Raw genomic sequence first — 17,172 nt, forward strand, 5'->3', positions numbered from 1 at the left:
GGAGGTTAGGAAAGAGTTAAGAAAGGATTAGGATGTGAGAGGAAGGGGGAAGCATGACAGGAAAAAAAAGAAAAGAAGAAAAAATTAAGAGGCTAAGGGAAGGAGAAGGTAAGAAAAAAAAGGAAATGGAGGTAAACGGAAAAAAAGAACAGAAAAAAGATAAAAAGAAAATTGATAGAAACTCAAGAGATAAGATAATATAAAGAAAAGGAAAAAAAGACATTGAAAAAAACAGAAGTTAATGAGATCAGAATAATTGAAAGAGCTCATTAGAAAGAGAAAATAAGAGAAAAACTAAGGATAATGGAACTAAAAATAGGATTGTGGAGACGGCAAGAGGGTACAAAGAGAGAGAGAGAGAAATAGAGAGAGAGAGGGAAACTGCAAGGGAAGAGGGGAAAGGGAAGAAGAGGGAAAAGGTGATAGAAAGTAGAGGGTTGGCGAGGAGAAGCGGATAAGGGAGGCAGTGAACAATAGATTAAGGTCCAGTTGATTGCGCTGGTCTCGATAAGGAAGAATCTATTTGGCCAACCTTAATAATGGCTGTGGCTGGGATAAGGGTGAGGTGCGGCGCGTGGCTGGGCAGTGTGGTGGTGAGATACTGCAGGTGAGGGTGTTAAGCTGCGCCAGGATATTAGAACTTGTTACAGATATTTTTTTTACGTTATCTATTTTATTTTCTCCTCCATAGTTTCTTTCACTCGTAAAAAAAAATATACTCTCCGATTTTTTATGCTATACACGCCTCTTTGACACTTTCAAAAATCCGCTTGCCTTTTTTTATGTAAGAGGAGGACTGGCCAAGGGCAACAAAAGTATAGAGAAAAAAGGCACACTCAGTTGTCAGTCTCCATATAGAGCCGACAGAATTAGCCAAAGGACAGGGACAAATGTCATGAAACCTCCCTTTTGAACGAAGTCAAGTCATAGGAAGTTGAAATACAGACACCGGCAGGGAATTCCAGAGTTTACCACAGAGATTATCCACAAACTATAAGAAACGTGTGTCAAATTAATAATGTGATAACCAAAAGGGAAAACATGGTGAGGCATATTCCTGTTATTTCTGGTTGATATTTAAAAGAATATAAAAAAAAAATCAATGCAACAGAAAATATTTAAAAGCAACACAAAATAGAAATAAAAATAAAAGCAGAATTGACAGGAAGTATAAATATGTCAAATACTAACGTAATAAACATTCCGAAGCAAGTTATTATTATTTTTATTCTAATCTTTATGTACAAACGAGGCGTAAATATAAACGCGCCAAAGCAAATAGGAAAAAAAATAATAAAATACATCAATCATACACAAAACATAAAAGACAAAAACGACAAAGAAAAAGAAAAAAAATACAGCAAATATGAGGAAAAAAATGACAAATCACAAATATAGAATACAAAACACGAAAACAAAAAAACGATAGAAAAAGAGAAGGAAAAGCCCACAAAACACGCATAAACACAAAAACACATCTGATGGAAAATGAATGCATCATAATAAACACAAACACACACACACACACACACACACACACACACACACACACACACACACACACACACAATACTTACCCAACAAACACAGAGGGAGAATAACAAGACCAGGTTACGAAGTGGGAATTATTTGCAACATAAAACACGCAGCCTTGGGACCTCTAGCCGCCGTGTGGAGCCGTCGTGTGGAACTCCCGACATAACAGCCAGCTTTATGACCGTCGTGGAGGTGATAGAGCGAGAAATAGAGGAAGGAGACAATTCCACGGTAAATATAGCTACCAGTGTGATGATGGCAAGGTGGGTGGTGGTTAGTGGTGGTGGTGGTGGTTGTGACTGTGGTTATTACTATTATTATTATCATTATTATTATTATTATCATTATTATTACTATTATTATTATTATCATTATTGTTAATAGTAGTAGTGGTAATGGCAGTAGTGGTAATGGCAGTAGTAGTAGTAGTAGTAGTAGTAGTAGTAGTAGTGGTGGTGGTGGTGGTGGTGGTGGTGGTGGTGGTGGTGGTGGTGGTGGTGGTGGTGGTGGTGGTGGTGGTGGTGGTGGTGATGGATGGGTGACGTGTGGGAGCAAGGGCCACTACATCTGTTCTGTTATTGACGTTCCTCCAAGGTCTGCACGAGTCTTTCCACTCTCGCCATGGTGTCAAATTAATAAAGTTGGCGGAAAGTGTCTCTGGAATGTTCTGAGATAACGCTGCCTTACTTAACCTGGCTTACTGTAACATACCCAAACCAAACTAAAGAGAAACTAAATCAAATTAAACTAAACCTTACCTTAGTTAAAAAAAAAAAAACCTAACTTCACATAACCATTCTTTCACTCACGTCAAAAATGAAAACTACCCAAAACAAAAAGTAAATAAATAAATAAACTGAACCTTACTTTACCTTACCTTAATAAAAATGCTAACACAACACAACACAACTAAAGTAAATCCTCACTTAACCAAAAGATTTAACCTATCAGAGAACTAAACCACATCTCATAACCTCTCTTAACTAATTACATCTCACTTCACTTTACCTCACCTCAGCCTCAAATTTAACTTCACCACACTAAATACCCAAGCTAACTTAACCTAACATAACATAACATAAGTAAATCTAACATGATCACATCTGTCCTGCCTTTCCATGCGGGGCAGGTCACCAGGGACTGAGACTCGAACAAGCAAGGTGTGTATATTACCTGACACCTGAGAGCCGAGGGGATTGAGGCCCTGACGCAGCATTGCAGGTGTAGGAAGAGAGGGAGACGGAGTGAAGAGCAGAAAAAGAGGAGAAAAACGGAGAATAGTTGATATAAAGAGAGGGAAAGAGAATAGATAGTAAGTGGAAGAAGGGTGGTACTAACAAAACTGGTAAGGTATTGTGGAAAATACGAAAAAAGGAATACAAGATAAAAAAAAAAGTAAAGAAAATAAACGAAACGAAAGTAAAATGACAAAAAAAGAAAATAAAAAAATAAAGGAAACAAATAAACAGAAAACAGCACAAGAAACAAAGGAATAAAGGAAAACAAGGAAAGTAAACAAGCCAACAGAAGGAAAGGAATGGAGGAAGTATAAAGAGAAGAAACGAAGACAAAAGAAAGAATGGAAATACATATAAAAATAACAAACTGGATATTGCAAATTGTACTGCGGGGAAGAAAAGAGGAGGAAGTGAAACATACCAAAATAGAAACGGTTATAGAAGTAGAGAGAGAGAGAGAGAGAGAGAGAGAGAGAGAGAGAGAGAGAGAGAGAGAGAGAGAGAGAGAGAGTTAAAATAGAGAAGTTGGCTCAGCGCTCGGCACAATACAACAATACAATCAACACGTTAATGCCGCGCCGCCCGATATCAGCCCGACACTTCAGTCCTTATCCACAAACACCTTGCTCTCTCACCTCGACAATTTTCCAAGGCCACAGAAACGACTAGTTCCCGTTCTGAAGACAGTTCCTCCTAAAAATAAACTAGAAATCTTACCAATCCTTCAACAAAACCATAAAAATACCATTAAAAACACGAGTATCTTCAACTAAAGCCTTAGGAAAGTAGTGATGGAGAGAGAGAGAGTATGTTTTTACTAGTGAGAGAGAATAATCCTTTACTGGTGAGGGAGAATAATGCATTAGGAGACAAAACCAGGTGTCACTTAATTACAGCTGTAAGGGAACAAATCTACAGGTCACAGTATTAAGCGCTATACAGTGAAAACTTGTAAGGGAACACCAGCTACAAGAAATCTACACGGCGGGAGAATAAGACAGCAACGTTCTGAATGGAATGTTTCAAACGTACCTGCAGTTGAAAAAGAAAGCAAAGGAATAAAACCGTCAGCTATCTTGAATAAAAAAAAAAAAAAGTAAAAGTTTAATCCCCAACAAAAACTTTAAATGAAACTACCAAACTTTTAACAAATACATGAAGAAAAAAAATAAAAAAAAACTAGACGGAAGAACAATAATATACATACACAAAAAAAAAAAAGAGCAGAAAAAAAACCCTGACATAGCAACACGCACAGCAAAAATAACAGAAGCTCATTTGACCCTGAAAACAATCAAATCACACGTACAAGCACATTCAAACGCACACACGCACATAAAAAGCGAATCGCACCAGCAGCTCCTCGGCATGGCAACGCGGGAGGGAGATGCAGCAGCTCATTTGACCCCTGGAGTCTCGTTCGCAGCTCGCATCGTATATTCCGTGAGCATATAAAAGAGGCAAGAACCGTCAGAGCGTTAGGGAACAGACGGGACCAGCAGACACCAGTAAGAGACAGCACCAACACAAGCAGCAGACAGCAAGACAGCTCCATCAGAAACAGCAACAGCGCACAGCAACACGCACAAAAAAAGATACCAACAATATAGAAGACAGCAAGACAGCACTAACAGAAACAGCAACACGCACAAAAAAGATACCAACAATAGAGAAGACAGCAAGACAGCACTAACAGAAACAGCAACACATACAAAAAGGGATCCAAACAATAGAGAAGACAGCAAGACAGCACCATCAGAAACAACAACAGCGCACAGCAACACACGCAAAAAGGGATACCAACAATAGAGAAGACAGCAAGACAGCACTAACAGAAACAGCAACAGCAACAGCGCGGACAATAGAGCGATACCAACAAGACAGTGATAGACAGCGACCCAACAGACAGTACTAAAACAAACAGCACCAACAGCACCAACAACATAAAGCAAAGCACACAAAGAAACGAAAAACACTCACAAACACTAATAGACAGCACTAACAGACAAGGCAACAACAGCAACAGCATCAAGCAACAGGCAAAATAAAACACTAACAGATAATAAGACAGCAACAGACAGCACTGACAGGAACAACAACAACAACTGCACACAACAACAAAAGAAGCAACAATAGCACGAGGCAACAACAGCACAACACTGACAGCAACAGACAAGACAGGCAGATAAGGCCAAGCTCTTACAACTCTATCACAAACCCATGATTCTCTCCTCCTCTTCTTCTTCTTCTTCTTCCTCTTCCTCCTCTTCCATTCCCATTTTTTTCCTCCCTTCCTCCACGCCTTGTCATCCCTCACATCCTGCTCCCACTCTTCCCCTTTACATCCAACTTTTTTTTTCCTCTCCCCTTCTCCTCTCCTTCCTCTTCTCCATCATCCCTGCCTTCTCTTCCCTCTCACTCCCTTTCCTCACATCACTCGCTTTTTTTTTCCTTCTCTCTTCTCTCTTCTCCCCTTTCCTCTCCCTTTTCCTTTACGTAGCTTATAACCTCCTCCATCTCTCTCTCTCTCTCTCTCTCTCTCTCTCTCTCTCTCTCTCTCTCGTTCCCGCCTGGTATTTCCAAACTGTTGGTGGATGAACCTTGTTGTGAAGCTTTTATGCTGCCCAAAAAAATAATTGCGGTTTGGTGGCAGCGGTGTGATGGTGATGACGGTGGTGGTGGTGGTGGTGGTGGTGGTGGTGGTGGTGGTGGTGGTGGTGGTGGTGGTTTTCGTCCCTCAATCTGTCTTCATTAGAATGATTTTTTTCTTCTCTCTTTCTCACTGGAATAAGCGCAGTTTGATATTTTTGCTAGTGAGTTTGTATTGGTAATCACAATTAGCAGGCTTTTTACATATTGTCTCACTCTCTCCTTAAACCCTTCAATACTGGGACACATTTTTACCTTGAGATTTGTGTACGATTAGGGCATTTTATTGACATTAGGAAGGCTCTATGGAGGTCAGAAGATTAATGGCCAGTCTTCACTATTTCAATACCCCACATAAGTTTCTGAAGCTGTATAAAATCACCAAATAATAACCGCAATGAATATGGAACCGCGTCATGCTACTGAAAAAGTTAATATTCCATACTGATTTCATAACATTTGTAGTAACAGCACCTATACACACGTACGTACTGTACACAGGTCAACCATATATACATATAACCCTACATATTTTTGTCTCCTATTTTCACAAACTTTTATTTTTAATCTACAAGCACAGATTGTTTCCTTTTTTTCCCATTTAGTAAATATATGTACATCTACTACGGTCATATTTCACAGAGTTTTTCTTATATAAATTAAATCTCTCTCTCTCTCTCTCTCTCTCTCTCTCTCTCTCTCTCTCTCTCTCTCTCTCTCTCTCTCTCTCTCTCTCCTGCTACAATGTCTACACTCACAGAATTCCAACCGTGTGAAGGAAAATAAATACTTCAGAGACGAGCCTACTTAGATAATTATTTTTTTACTCCTCCTCCCTTCACCCATTAATAACACACAGGGGATCAATAACAAAAACTTAAGGTCTTTCTCAGCAGTATCAACCTTCTTTCTCCTTCTCTCCTGTGTTCCCTCTTACTCCTACCCTTACGAGTCTTAAGATTACAAAGAGCAGTTTATCACAAGCAGTTTCGTAAAGGTCAGCAGGTCTGTTGATGTTTGTATTCTCTTTGTGTTTGCTTGATCCTCCTCCTCCTCCTCCTCCTCCTCCTCCTCCTCCTCCTCCTCCTCCTCCTCCTCCTCCTCCTCCTTCCTCTTTCTCTACCTCCTCCTCCTCCTCCTTTTACTCTTCTTTCTCTTTCTCTTTCTCTACCTCCATCTCCACATCCTCCTCCTCCTCCTCCTCCTCCTTCCCAGCCGTCAGCAAAGTCAAGTCAGCGGAAGACATATGCACAATTGTTACTCTCTCAGCGCAAGTCAGCATTTCCCTGATATGCAAATGCCAGGAATAAATGGGAGGCATGTTTTCCATTTCTCATTTCGAATTTGTAGCAAACGACTCCTACTTCTTTGTTTCACTGGTGGTGGTGGTGGTGGTGGTGGTGGTGGTGGTGGTGGTGGTGGTGATATACTCTCCTTGTCAATGTCCCTTCTACATTATAGGTAGAGTACAAACCACTATCATCGCTATAATCACTGCAATAAATGCCTGTTTTTTATTATTTCTTACTGAGGGGATCATTTTCTTTATATTTTCTTTTTACGCTGGAGATTATTTTCTATTACATTTTACACTGGGGGGATGGAGCACAGGACACTATCATTCCTATAATCACCGTAGTAAAGGCTTGTTCTCTTTGTGTCCAGTCTCGCGGCGGTGGAGGTACTCGTATCGACGCCACTCGCCAATACCACCTATACCAGAACAATACCACACGCACCACAACCAAAGCTGCTTAAATCTGCAACAACACGTACCGCCAAAAACAATGATACACTAAACTATTCCATTCTTTTGAACTCACCAGCGCAAAAATGAGACACAAGGCCGCCAGCACCAACAATGCGATTCTCTTTACGACCCAAATAAAACACGGGGGATACACTTACAAACACGGGCAGTTGTGTCAGGTATTCTCAAACACGATGAAGGGTCTTACTCTATAGACATATGTGGCTTTCTTATTTATTATGGTGAGGGGCGGTTGAAAGTTTGAATGGAATCTGTCCTTGGAGAAGATGGTGGGAAGGGGGAGAGAGAGAGAGAGAGAGAGAGAGAGAGAGAGAGAGAGAGAGAGAGAGAGAGAGAGAGAGAGAGAGAGAGAGAGAGAGAGAGAGAGAGAGAGAGAGAGAGAGAGAGAGAGAGAGAGAAAGGTAGTCAAGCTGGGGAGAGCGGAAGAGGCAGAATCATATTAGAATACACAGATATGGTAATAAGTTTACAGCATATCTTGATCATTTATCTCCTAAACAATTAAACGCGCTGTAAAAATGTGTGTGTGTGTGTGTGTGTGTGTGTGTGTGTGTGTGTGTGTGTGTGTGTGTGTGTGTGTGTGTGTGTGTGTGTGTGTGTGTGTGTGTGTGTGTTACTGTTACGTTCCCTCGAAGTCAATAATTATCAGTAAAATTTGAAGAAAAAAAAAAACTTTAAATCAGATTGCAATCGAGGAAACTAATACTGATGATGATGATGATGATGATGATGATGATGAAAAGATGAAGAGAGACCCGTATATAGAAACCCTTCACTCTCTTACCACCACCACTTCTTCCTGGAAACCACTGGGATGATTAGCCAGGTTATGAAGAACCTTTTGTTCCGTTAATAATGTAAAAACTTTGTTAATTAATCACTAAAACCATAAAAATCTCCTTAAAAATGAAAACAACTTATCTGGAGGCTTTGGATAACGTGGCGGTGGGGTAGTGGGTGAGGTGGGGTAGTGGGTAAGGTGGTGAGCGTGGGATCAGGCAGACGTCCACTCGTTCGTTTGAATCCCACCACGTACCGCTTTGAAGCTATACCATTTGTCGAGTGGTTTAAAGTTACCTACATGTCACCATGATACCCAGGTTCTAGGTGGTTACACCGAGGATGCGCTTGGGTGGTGACATGGGCCCTAATATGGGTACCACTATAAACAAAATTGCCAGCGCCACTAATGGGCGAAGCTGAACAGTGCTTCACACATATACTCTTCCAGTATGCCTACGGGCGCTATAGGCCATAATAATAAAACAAACTAACCTAACTTAAACTAACTTAAGGTAGAAATGCTTCAAAGTAAGGACTAAACATGTACCAGACACGTAACGCAAGCTTTAGAATCACTTCAGTTACCCTCAGATGCACCCAGGGACCCGAAGAGGAGGAGGAGGAGGAGGAGGAGGAGGAGGAGGAGGAGGAGGAGGAGGAGGAGAACGAGAAGGAGGAGAAGGAGAAGGAAAAGGAAAAGGAGAAGGAGAAAAAGAAGGAGGAGACGGCGGCGGAGGAACAGCAATCCACGACACAGAGGGGAGATAAATGGTGTTTGTACATCACACACAATTTAGCACCGAAAACCCGAGCTTTGCGAGACACCGACGCCACGCTAGTTTACGTCCATTGCAAGGCGTGGATTGCTTCTATCTGTATTGCTTTGACGCGCGGCAGCCAAAACGGGGAATGAATGCCTCCGCTGATCTTACACGTGCAAAAACCAAAAGTACCCTACTACCCCGAGAGAGAGAGAGAGAGAGAGAGAGAGAGAGAGAGAGAGAGAGAGAGAGAGAGAGAGAGAGAGAGAGAGAGAGAGAGAGAGAGAGAGAGAGAGAGAGAGAGAGAGAGAGAGAGAGAGAGAGAGAGAGAGAGAGAGAGAGAGAGAGAGAGAGACCAAACATTTTCTACAAAACATGGAAAATTAAAAACAGAAACAATATAATTACATATACATTAATGTTTAAATCATGACCAATAAAAAGTAAAAAAAAAATAATAATAATAATAATATAAAACCAAGTTCAGATAAGAAGTAAGATAAAGGAAGTTCCATCAAAATAGAGCAAAACAAACAAGAGCAAGAAATACATGCAAAACACGGAGTCAATACAAAGGCATTCAATCCCACGCCTACTACTGGATCGGACTGGACTGCTTCTGTACACCTCCACAGACACTCTATCCACGGCATCACCCTGACCTTCATCTACTACTGTCTCGCTGGGAGGTTGGTGTTCGGAGGGAATGATCTGGAGGTAGCAACGTTCACAAAGGAGATTCAACTTGGCAGATTTGTGTTGTGCGTGACCAGAACACCACAATATTTCTTTCCATAAAAACAGGACAAAAAAAAAGTTAAGGTATAAAAATATGAGCTTCAAAGAAACCAAAGTTATCCTTTTAACTTTCACATGTCCAAAAAAAAAATAAATAAAAGGAAGATAAAAGTTGACCTTCAGACACGAAAATAATAAATGGATGAAAGAAAATAAATAAAATAAAGCTTCACAAGCACTTCAATATTAAAGAAAGCCATTTTTCTTTCATAAAAACACACCAGACAGGAAGAGAATAAGAATAACGTGACTGAAACACGCATAAAGATTGACAGACAAGGAAAACAAAGAAAAAAAACAAGGAAAGACAAGAGAAGCAACGCAGCAACAACCAGACACTCCGAGGAAGAGATAAAGTACATGAAACAAAAAGAAAACCATAGAGTTCAAAAATTTTCTGTTTCTTACTATCACCTTGACTCTCCTCGCACCGCCCTGACCAAAACCGAGCCTCCTCCAGCAGAACCATCCCTCACGTCCTTTCCGCACCGCCCTCACGCTTCTGCCTGATGGGTTGGGCGCGTGAGTGGTGAGGGAAGCATCGGCATTGGAGTACCGGTGAGTGGTGAGGGTCTGAAGGTTGAGTAAAGGCTGCAATGAGGCGATCTCGTGTCCCTAAGAGGCTAAGAGGCGCGGTAACTCTCCTGCGTGAGGTGAAGCCTTTGTGGTGGGTATGACGTGTGGTGGTATAGTGTGGTATACAGAAACACTGCTCTCTCACCACCACTGTTTTCCAAAGCCACAGAAAGGATTTGCCGGGTTCTTTCGATTGTTCCTCCTGCTAAATAGTGTGGGAATCTTGCCAATTTGTCATTACACCCTTAAAAAAATCGTTTAACTTCAACTAGAGCCTTTGAAAGTAGTCTATCGTAAGGTAACTTTTCCAGTGTAGCGTGAACTCTACAGTACTATAGCGGGTATGATAAATGGTGGTGCGTGACAGGTGGGGTGGGTGATGGGATGTGACGGGTTGGAATGTCGTGGCTCGAGAGTAACAGGATAAGTAGCATCGTGGTGCCTCGAGGGATGGTGTGCGTGGTATGGTTTGGTTGATGGACGGAGAGGTGGAAGGAGGTCACTTATTTCTAGCATCAACAAACTGCCATGATTTAGATGAAAGAAATAGTATATGAAGGGCATTCTGAGTTTCTAAAAGGATAAGAATTGCTCTGGTAACGTGTGAGGAGAATGGTGTGCAGTGTGGCGCAGAAGAGGTGTGGTGAAGGGATGTGGTGCAAAGGATGGGTGGAAATGAGTCTCGGAGAAGAAGAAAGGCAGAGGTAACTGCTTCCCGTACATGAGTGATGAAGTAATTTTGTAGCTGTCAGGTGAACTGGATTACTTCGAAACGCGTTATGGCGCCTGGAACAGGTAATACGGCGAGGAAATTCACACCAGACCAAGAAAATACAACGTATGAAACACAACTCGCAGAACATAGCAGATTTAGACGTAAAGAGGGGATAAAATAGAACAAGAAATATAAAGTGCAATGATTAACCATCACATACTCCTCTCTCTCTCTCTCTCTCTCTCTCTCTCTCTCTCTCTCTCTCTCTCTCTCTCTGGTGAAGTGCTGACCTAGGAATCAACGTCAGCATACCCGCTGCTGCCAATCAACACTGACTCAGGGAGAATCAATTTCCTCGCACCGATAGTAATGCCTTTCTAACTGTCTCGGCATCTGTCTGTCTGTCTGCCTGTCTGTCCCTTGCCCTAACCCCTCAACCCTCCTCCCTAACGCACAATCTCTCCCTCCAGCGTGGACTATCGGGAACAGGCAAGTGGGAAGCCTCAAGTGTGGCGGGACAACACAGCATCTACTGCCCAGCGCGCCTTCCTGAGACTGGCAGAGGTGGATGTGGGCGTGGCGGAGGGTGCTGACTACGGCCACGGGGTCAGACCGAGGCTAGGATACGGCCAGAAGACCACCTCGTATGCCCCGGCGTATGGCGAGGCAGGGAGCGGTGAGGAGAAGGCTGGGGGAAGGAGAAGGCGGTGGGTCTCATGGTGCGGGATGTAGAGAGGAATGACTCGGCTGTGTACCGCTGCCGTGTTGACTTTCTCCTCACACCGACCAGGAACACCAGAGTGAACCTGACTGTTGTAGGTAAGTGTGTGTGTGTGTGTGTGTGTGTGTGTGTGTGTGTGTGTGTGTGTGTGTGTGTGTGTGTGTGTGTGTGTGTGCGTGCGTGCGTGCGTGCGTGCGTGCGTGCGTGCGTGCGTGCGTGCGTGTGTGTGTGTGTGTGTGTGTGTGTGTGTGTGTGTGTGTGTGTGTGTGTGTGTGTGTGTGTGTGTTTTTCCTCTTCAATAAAAAGACTGAGTGAATCTATTTTTTCCTCCATTTCTCTTTAGTTTGTATTTACAACTGCTGCGGCTACTACTACTACTACTACTACTACTACTACTACTACTACTACTACTACTACTACTACTACTACTACTACTACTACTACTACTACTACTATTACTACTCTACTACTACTACTACTACTACTACTACTACTACTACTACTACTACTACTACTACTACTACTACTACTACTACTCCTACTCCTACTACTACTGTGTGTGTGTGTGTGTGTGCGCAGAACTCTCTCCCAGTTCTCTCGTGTGCTGTTTCTCTTTAATATTCATTTCAGGACCTAGGTGACTTTTTTTTCTCTCTGTTCCTGGATTTACGCCTTGGTTGGCTGGCAGCATTAATCTCCCTTATCGATATTTCTGCCCAGTTACACTAAGTTAAAAGCAACTCTCGCCTCATTAATCGTTCCCGTGTACTGACTAACATTTATATTCACATTTTACAGATACAACCAGCATTCATACATACAAAGTCCATTTCTTTTTTCAGTGATGGTTTAGGGAAATTGAATAACTATACCTTTTTTTTTTTCATTATTTTTTATACCGTTTCATCATGTTACTGTTTTTATTTATTCTATTTCGGATAAATGGGAGAATAGGTTTTTGGGAAGCCTGAATGTAAAACCCATAGCTGCAATGCATTTTTCACCCTCTCCCGCTCCCGTCAGAGCAGAACGGCGTGTGAAAAAAAAAAATAAATAAATAAAAAACAAGAACTCAAAATCACTACTATATTCTCTTTCTATTGTAATGCAAAAGGAAGGACGTTAAAACAGCAATCATCATTGCGCCGCCACTGCAAGCGAGAGGACGCGCAGTACAAGCGATAGATATACACGTGAAACATATCAAAATTGCAACACTGTATTTTCCCGACGCTGGCAACGGGTAGAAAAATATTTACCGTAATGAAACAATAGCTTCCTTTTGTTCTCCTTCAGTGATGGCGCAGCTAAGCCAGTGCAACCTTCGACCTCCAGGCAGCTTTTGTCAGCCAACCGTAGGGTGTAGATTAAAAAGTAAAGCTCGAGTTTTCGTCTTCAGCATTATTACTCCTCCATCAACGAATACTAGGAACTCATCTATTATGTTGCATTTTATTCCTTTTCTCCCTTCATTGTAAGTAACGCCTTCATTTACCTACATTGTGTCTTGTTCTTAACTCCTTTATTCTACAGTCAGCGGAATCTGTTTATTTTTAGCTAGAAATCTGCCTATCTTCTTGTCCCGGTCTGTGTTCGTCACTGTGTTTATTTACTCCACTGTCATGTTTGCCTACTTTCTTTTCGGCCTCTCACGTCAAAATCAGTACTTCTCTTCCTATTTTCAGCTGAAACTTTATCTTTATTTTTCATGTTTTCCTTTACTGTAACTTAAATTTCCCACCATTCAACATTCAGTTTTACTTTCCCCTCTGCTACGATAAGTAGTAAAAAAATATAATCATGACTTCTCATTCTTCTTTCTCTACTGTGAGTAAATTTCAGTTCTCACATCTATTTCATTTCTTGGTCTCATTAGTCTAAAATGAAGAGTTTCCTTTTATCCTTTAAACCATTTTATTTCCTTTTCATTACTTTCATTAAGGTACGTTCTACTTCCTCCATACTTTCACGAATACCTTTCATCTACAAGTTTTCCCTTTAGCTTTAAATACATACCTTCTTTCTTATATTTAGCTCAGTCCCGCATTTTATCTCTTTCTTTTCTCATTATCCTGAGTAACCTCCAATTTCCCCATCCACGTTTGTGTTCTATTTTCTCCACTACTGGCAGTAAAAAAGCACCCAGCAGCTTCTTTCGTATTTTTAACCAGGCTGGAGGCTTTTATTGCAGGTAAGGAGGCAGCTAATATCTTTTAATGACAGTTTCCGTCTATTTCTAGCACAACGCACAGTTTCCCAAGTTGGTAAGCGTGTGTCTGTGTTTGACTGGTGGGTGTCCTGTGTGTTGCAGTGCCCCCAGTGAGGCTGAGCGTGGAGTGGTGGATGGGGGAGAGCGGCGATAAGGAGAGGGATGGAGTGGTGGGTCTCTTTCACGAGGGACAGGCGCCCACGCTCATCTGTGAGACTCGTAATGGTAAGCTGAGAAATGTATTTTGTTTTTTCTTTTTCTTTTTTGTTTGTTTTTGTTTTCAGTTAGTTAGGTAATGTATGCTTTTAAAATGACATCAAAATACTCACACTCACTCTCTCTCTCTCTCTCTCTCTCTGTTCTGCATTTTTTTCCTTTTCTCAGCGAGTTAATTGATATATACTTTTAAAGTACGTCATGACATTAAGATTCTCTCTCTCTCTCTCTCTCTCTCTCTCTCTCTCTCTCTCTCTCTCTCTCTCTCTCTCTCTTTAAGCGCCCTTTACAGGTGAAGTGTCAGATAATACATATTTTTAAAGTTATATCCTTGCAAAATTCTCTCTCTCTCTCTCTCTCTCTCTCTCTCACTTTTTCTTTTAATCACACTTTCCAATGTTAACGGTTTCTCTCTCCACTTTCCGACACGTGGCACAGAGGGAGAGAGTAAGTTCAGGTGACGATTTTATCAATGTCTCTCTTCACGTTTCCAAGACTCTTTCTTCCCTTTCTTTATATTTGTCTCTTGGAACTTATGACGAATGCTACGACTTCATTATTCAGTCACTCACATAACGGCGAGTCTTCCTTTTCTCCACACCTCGATACTGTGATGACAGGGTTTCCTCCACTCTCACTCTCTTTATCTCTCGTCACATCCGTAGAAAAAGAAATCTCACTAATTTTTTTTTTTTACATTTCTCACTCTCGCAACCCTTGACCTTTGCTATCTCTGGAGTGTTCATCTGGGCACTAGGAGGGATGTCTTCAATCTGAGTGCTTGCATAAATTTCTGTCAGAATTTTTTCACAGTTGTCTTTGTGTAACATTCACGACTTTACTTCACGGGTGGTGTGTGTGTGTGTGTGTGTGTGTGTGTGTGTGTGTGTGTGTGTGTGTGTGTGTGTGTGTGTGTGTGTGTGTGTGTGTGTGTGTGTGTGTGTGTGTGTGTGTGTATTGGTAGGTGGGTACGTTGGTGAGTGGGTGCATTCACAAAAATCTATATAGCTTTCATTTAATTTGATATGCAAACACAACGTTCATGCTCTCTCTCTCTCTCTCTCTCTCTCTCTCTCTCTCTCTCTCTCTCTCTCTCTCTCTCTCTCTGTTAACTGGGGCAACGGACCGGGGGTGGGAGGAGGGAAGATTCAAGCATACAGGAAGAAGATACCTGAGGATACACTATTTTCATGGCAGTCGTCAATTAGAAGGACGTGTGGCACAGGGGCACTCTGTAATCCACGCCGCCCAACAGGAGCGTCTGGTGTTTTCATGTAAAGCGGCACAGTTGCATGATGTTATAAATATGACTTAGACTATCCTGAATATACTGCAAGGGCCTGGACGATGTATTTCTGAGGATCCTTTGTGCTCCGTTGTCTGCAGGGGATTGCTTCATTACCTGGCCATCACACCGCACACACACCTGTATAATTATGCACACTAGCGGAAAGCCGAACACCTTTCCTCACGCAGGTAGAAAGGGGAGCTGAGTCGAGGCAATACAGGGCGGGGCGGGGCGGAGCAGAGACGAGGAACGAGGCAGCAGGACAGTCCCCATGGTGATCCATCCTAAAGAAATTATCCCTGGACGTTTTGCTCTGATGATCCCTTGCAGGACGCCTCTCCTTCATCTCCCCCTGACATGCCTCCTTGTATCATCATTATTACAGCCCGCCACTAACTCCACGCTTCCTCAGGCATTCTTACTCCCATGTTACCCTCACTAATTGGTCAGTGCTAAGCGTCCCTCCCCCGCCCCCTCACTCCCCGCCCCACCTTGCCTCACGCCGCCTCCAGGAACTTCAAACATTTCCAGGAACGTTACTTAGAAATCCTTTAGTCTTGTTTACCGAGTGTTCTTCGCCAAACAAACGGACAAGCTCACACTGCTACGTGCCCCGCCACACTCTCGTTATTTACGTTATTTATGGCCAGGGACAAAAAATCGGGTCCACGTTCTCCGTCAAAGCGGCCTTCCTCACTGACTAATGTTCCCGCTCGTGAAGGCAGTGTGTCATAACGGCCTCAGGATACCCGTGATGGCGGCCTTCTTGCTACACACACACGTTATGTATATTCCTCTCCCTCTCTCTCCCTCTCTCTCTCTCTCTCTCTCTCTCTCTCTCTCTCTCTCTCTCTCTCTCTCTCTCTCTCTCTCTCTCTCTCTCTCTCTCATGCACACACTCAGTCTAGCTCACACTCCAAAACCACCTCTTTTGTGTGTCGAGTGAGAAATTATCTAGTCAGCGGTACAAATCCACAGCGAGGAGGGATAATACGCTGCGTGTGAATACCACCACCACCGCACGACTCAGGCACTGCACGGCGCCCTAGGACCTGCAGCAACTCAATGCAGTGAAGCTTCTCTAGGCACTACCGCAGAGGGTATTAGGATCTTGATTTTGTCTTGCTTCTTATACTAAAGAAGCACAAGTTATCGAAAAAGAATAAGTAACAGCAGACTTATTGGCCATTAAGAAGTTGTCTGTTTGTAAAGAGAGACAATAGAGCAAATGCAAGATGGTGATGGTAAAGTTACAGGCTCAAGGTTATCGATTCATTGCTCTACAGTATTAGTCCACCAATCAATACTCACTCATGATTCTCTATGTACTAATTACCATCTAAGATTCTGAGGTATAAATACATGACAGGGGTGAAGAGATACAACTCGGGTATATAAGTCATGAGCACGGGACTGTTAGTTATTGTTTACGTGTCTTTAATTAAGCCCAAGGTATGTTTACGACACCTCCTACGGGCCTACCAGCGGCGGTCTCCTCACACAAACACACTCCACCATCTCTGCCTCTGTGTGTGCAGGCGCCACTTTGCCGCCGGGTTGATGCGGGGAGCGCCTCGTAACAGTCTGCCCAGGAGCACAACACAGCACGGGGTCGTTCACAGCAGACATACACAGCAATAACCAACCGTTGTAGGAGGGAAAGAAAGGAGAATAAGTAGTACGCGCAATAAGAAGCAGGAACACATGTAGGGAAACGCAGGCGAGACGTGTAAACTCCAATAGGTTGTTTACTTCACACATAACACGCATGCACGCACACACATACACACACTCGTACACATGGTAAAGGAAAAATGAGTGAGATTCTTTTTCACGCCTTTCTGGCCATGATTGTTTCCTGCGTCTATTCACACCACACACACACACACACACACACACACACACACACAC

General features: G+C 42.6%; 1 protein-coding gene across 1 annotated transcript in view; it reads left to right on the forward strand.

Annotated features, from left to right (window-relative positions):
• The first annotated feature begins 11,397 nt into the window (after window positions 1-11,397).
• LOC123513442 (nephrin-like) overlaps window positions 11,398-17,172 on the forward strand; it is an 89,536-nt gene continuing 83,761 nt past the window's right edge. Inside the window, 2 exon segments of the mRNA XM_045270600.1 lie at window positions 11,398-11,646; window positions 13,860-13,982. Of these exon segments, the coding sequence (XP_045126535.1) occupies window positions 11,544-11,646; window positions 13,860-13,982 (226 nt within the window). The 5' untranslated portion in view covers window positions 11,398-11,543.

Source organism: Portunus trituberculatus, chromosome 36 (genome assembly GCF_017591435.1).
Source record: "Portunus trituberculatus isolate SZX2019 chromosome 36, ASM1759143v1, whole genome shotgun sequence".
In the NCBI taxonomy this organism is placed as follows: Eukaryota; Metazoa; Arthropoda; class Malacostraca; order Decapoda; family Portunidae; genus Portunus; species Portunus trituberculatus.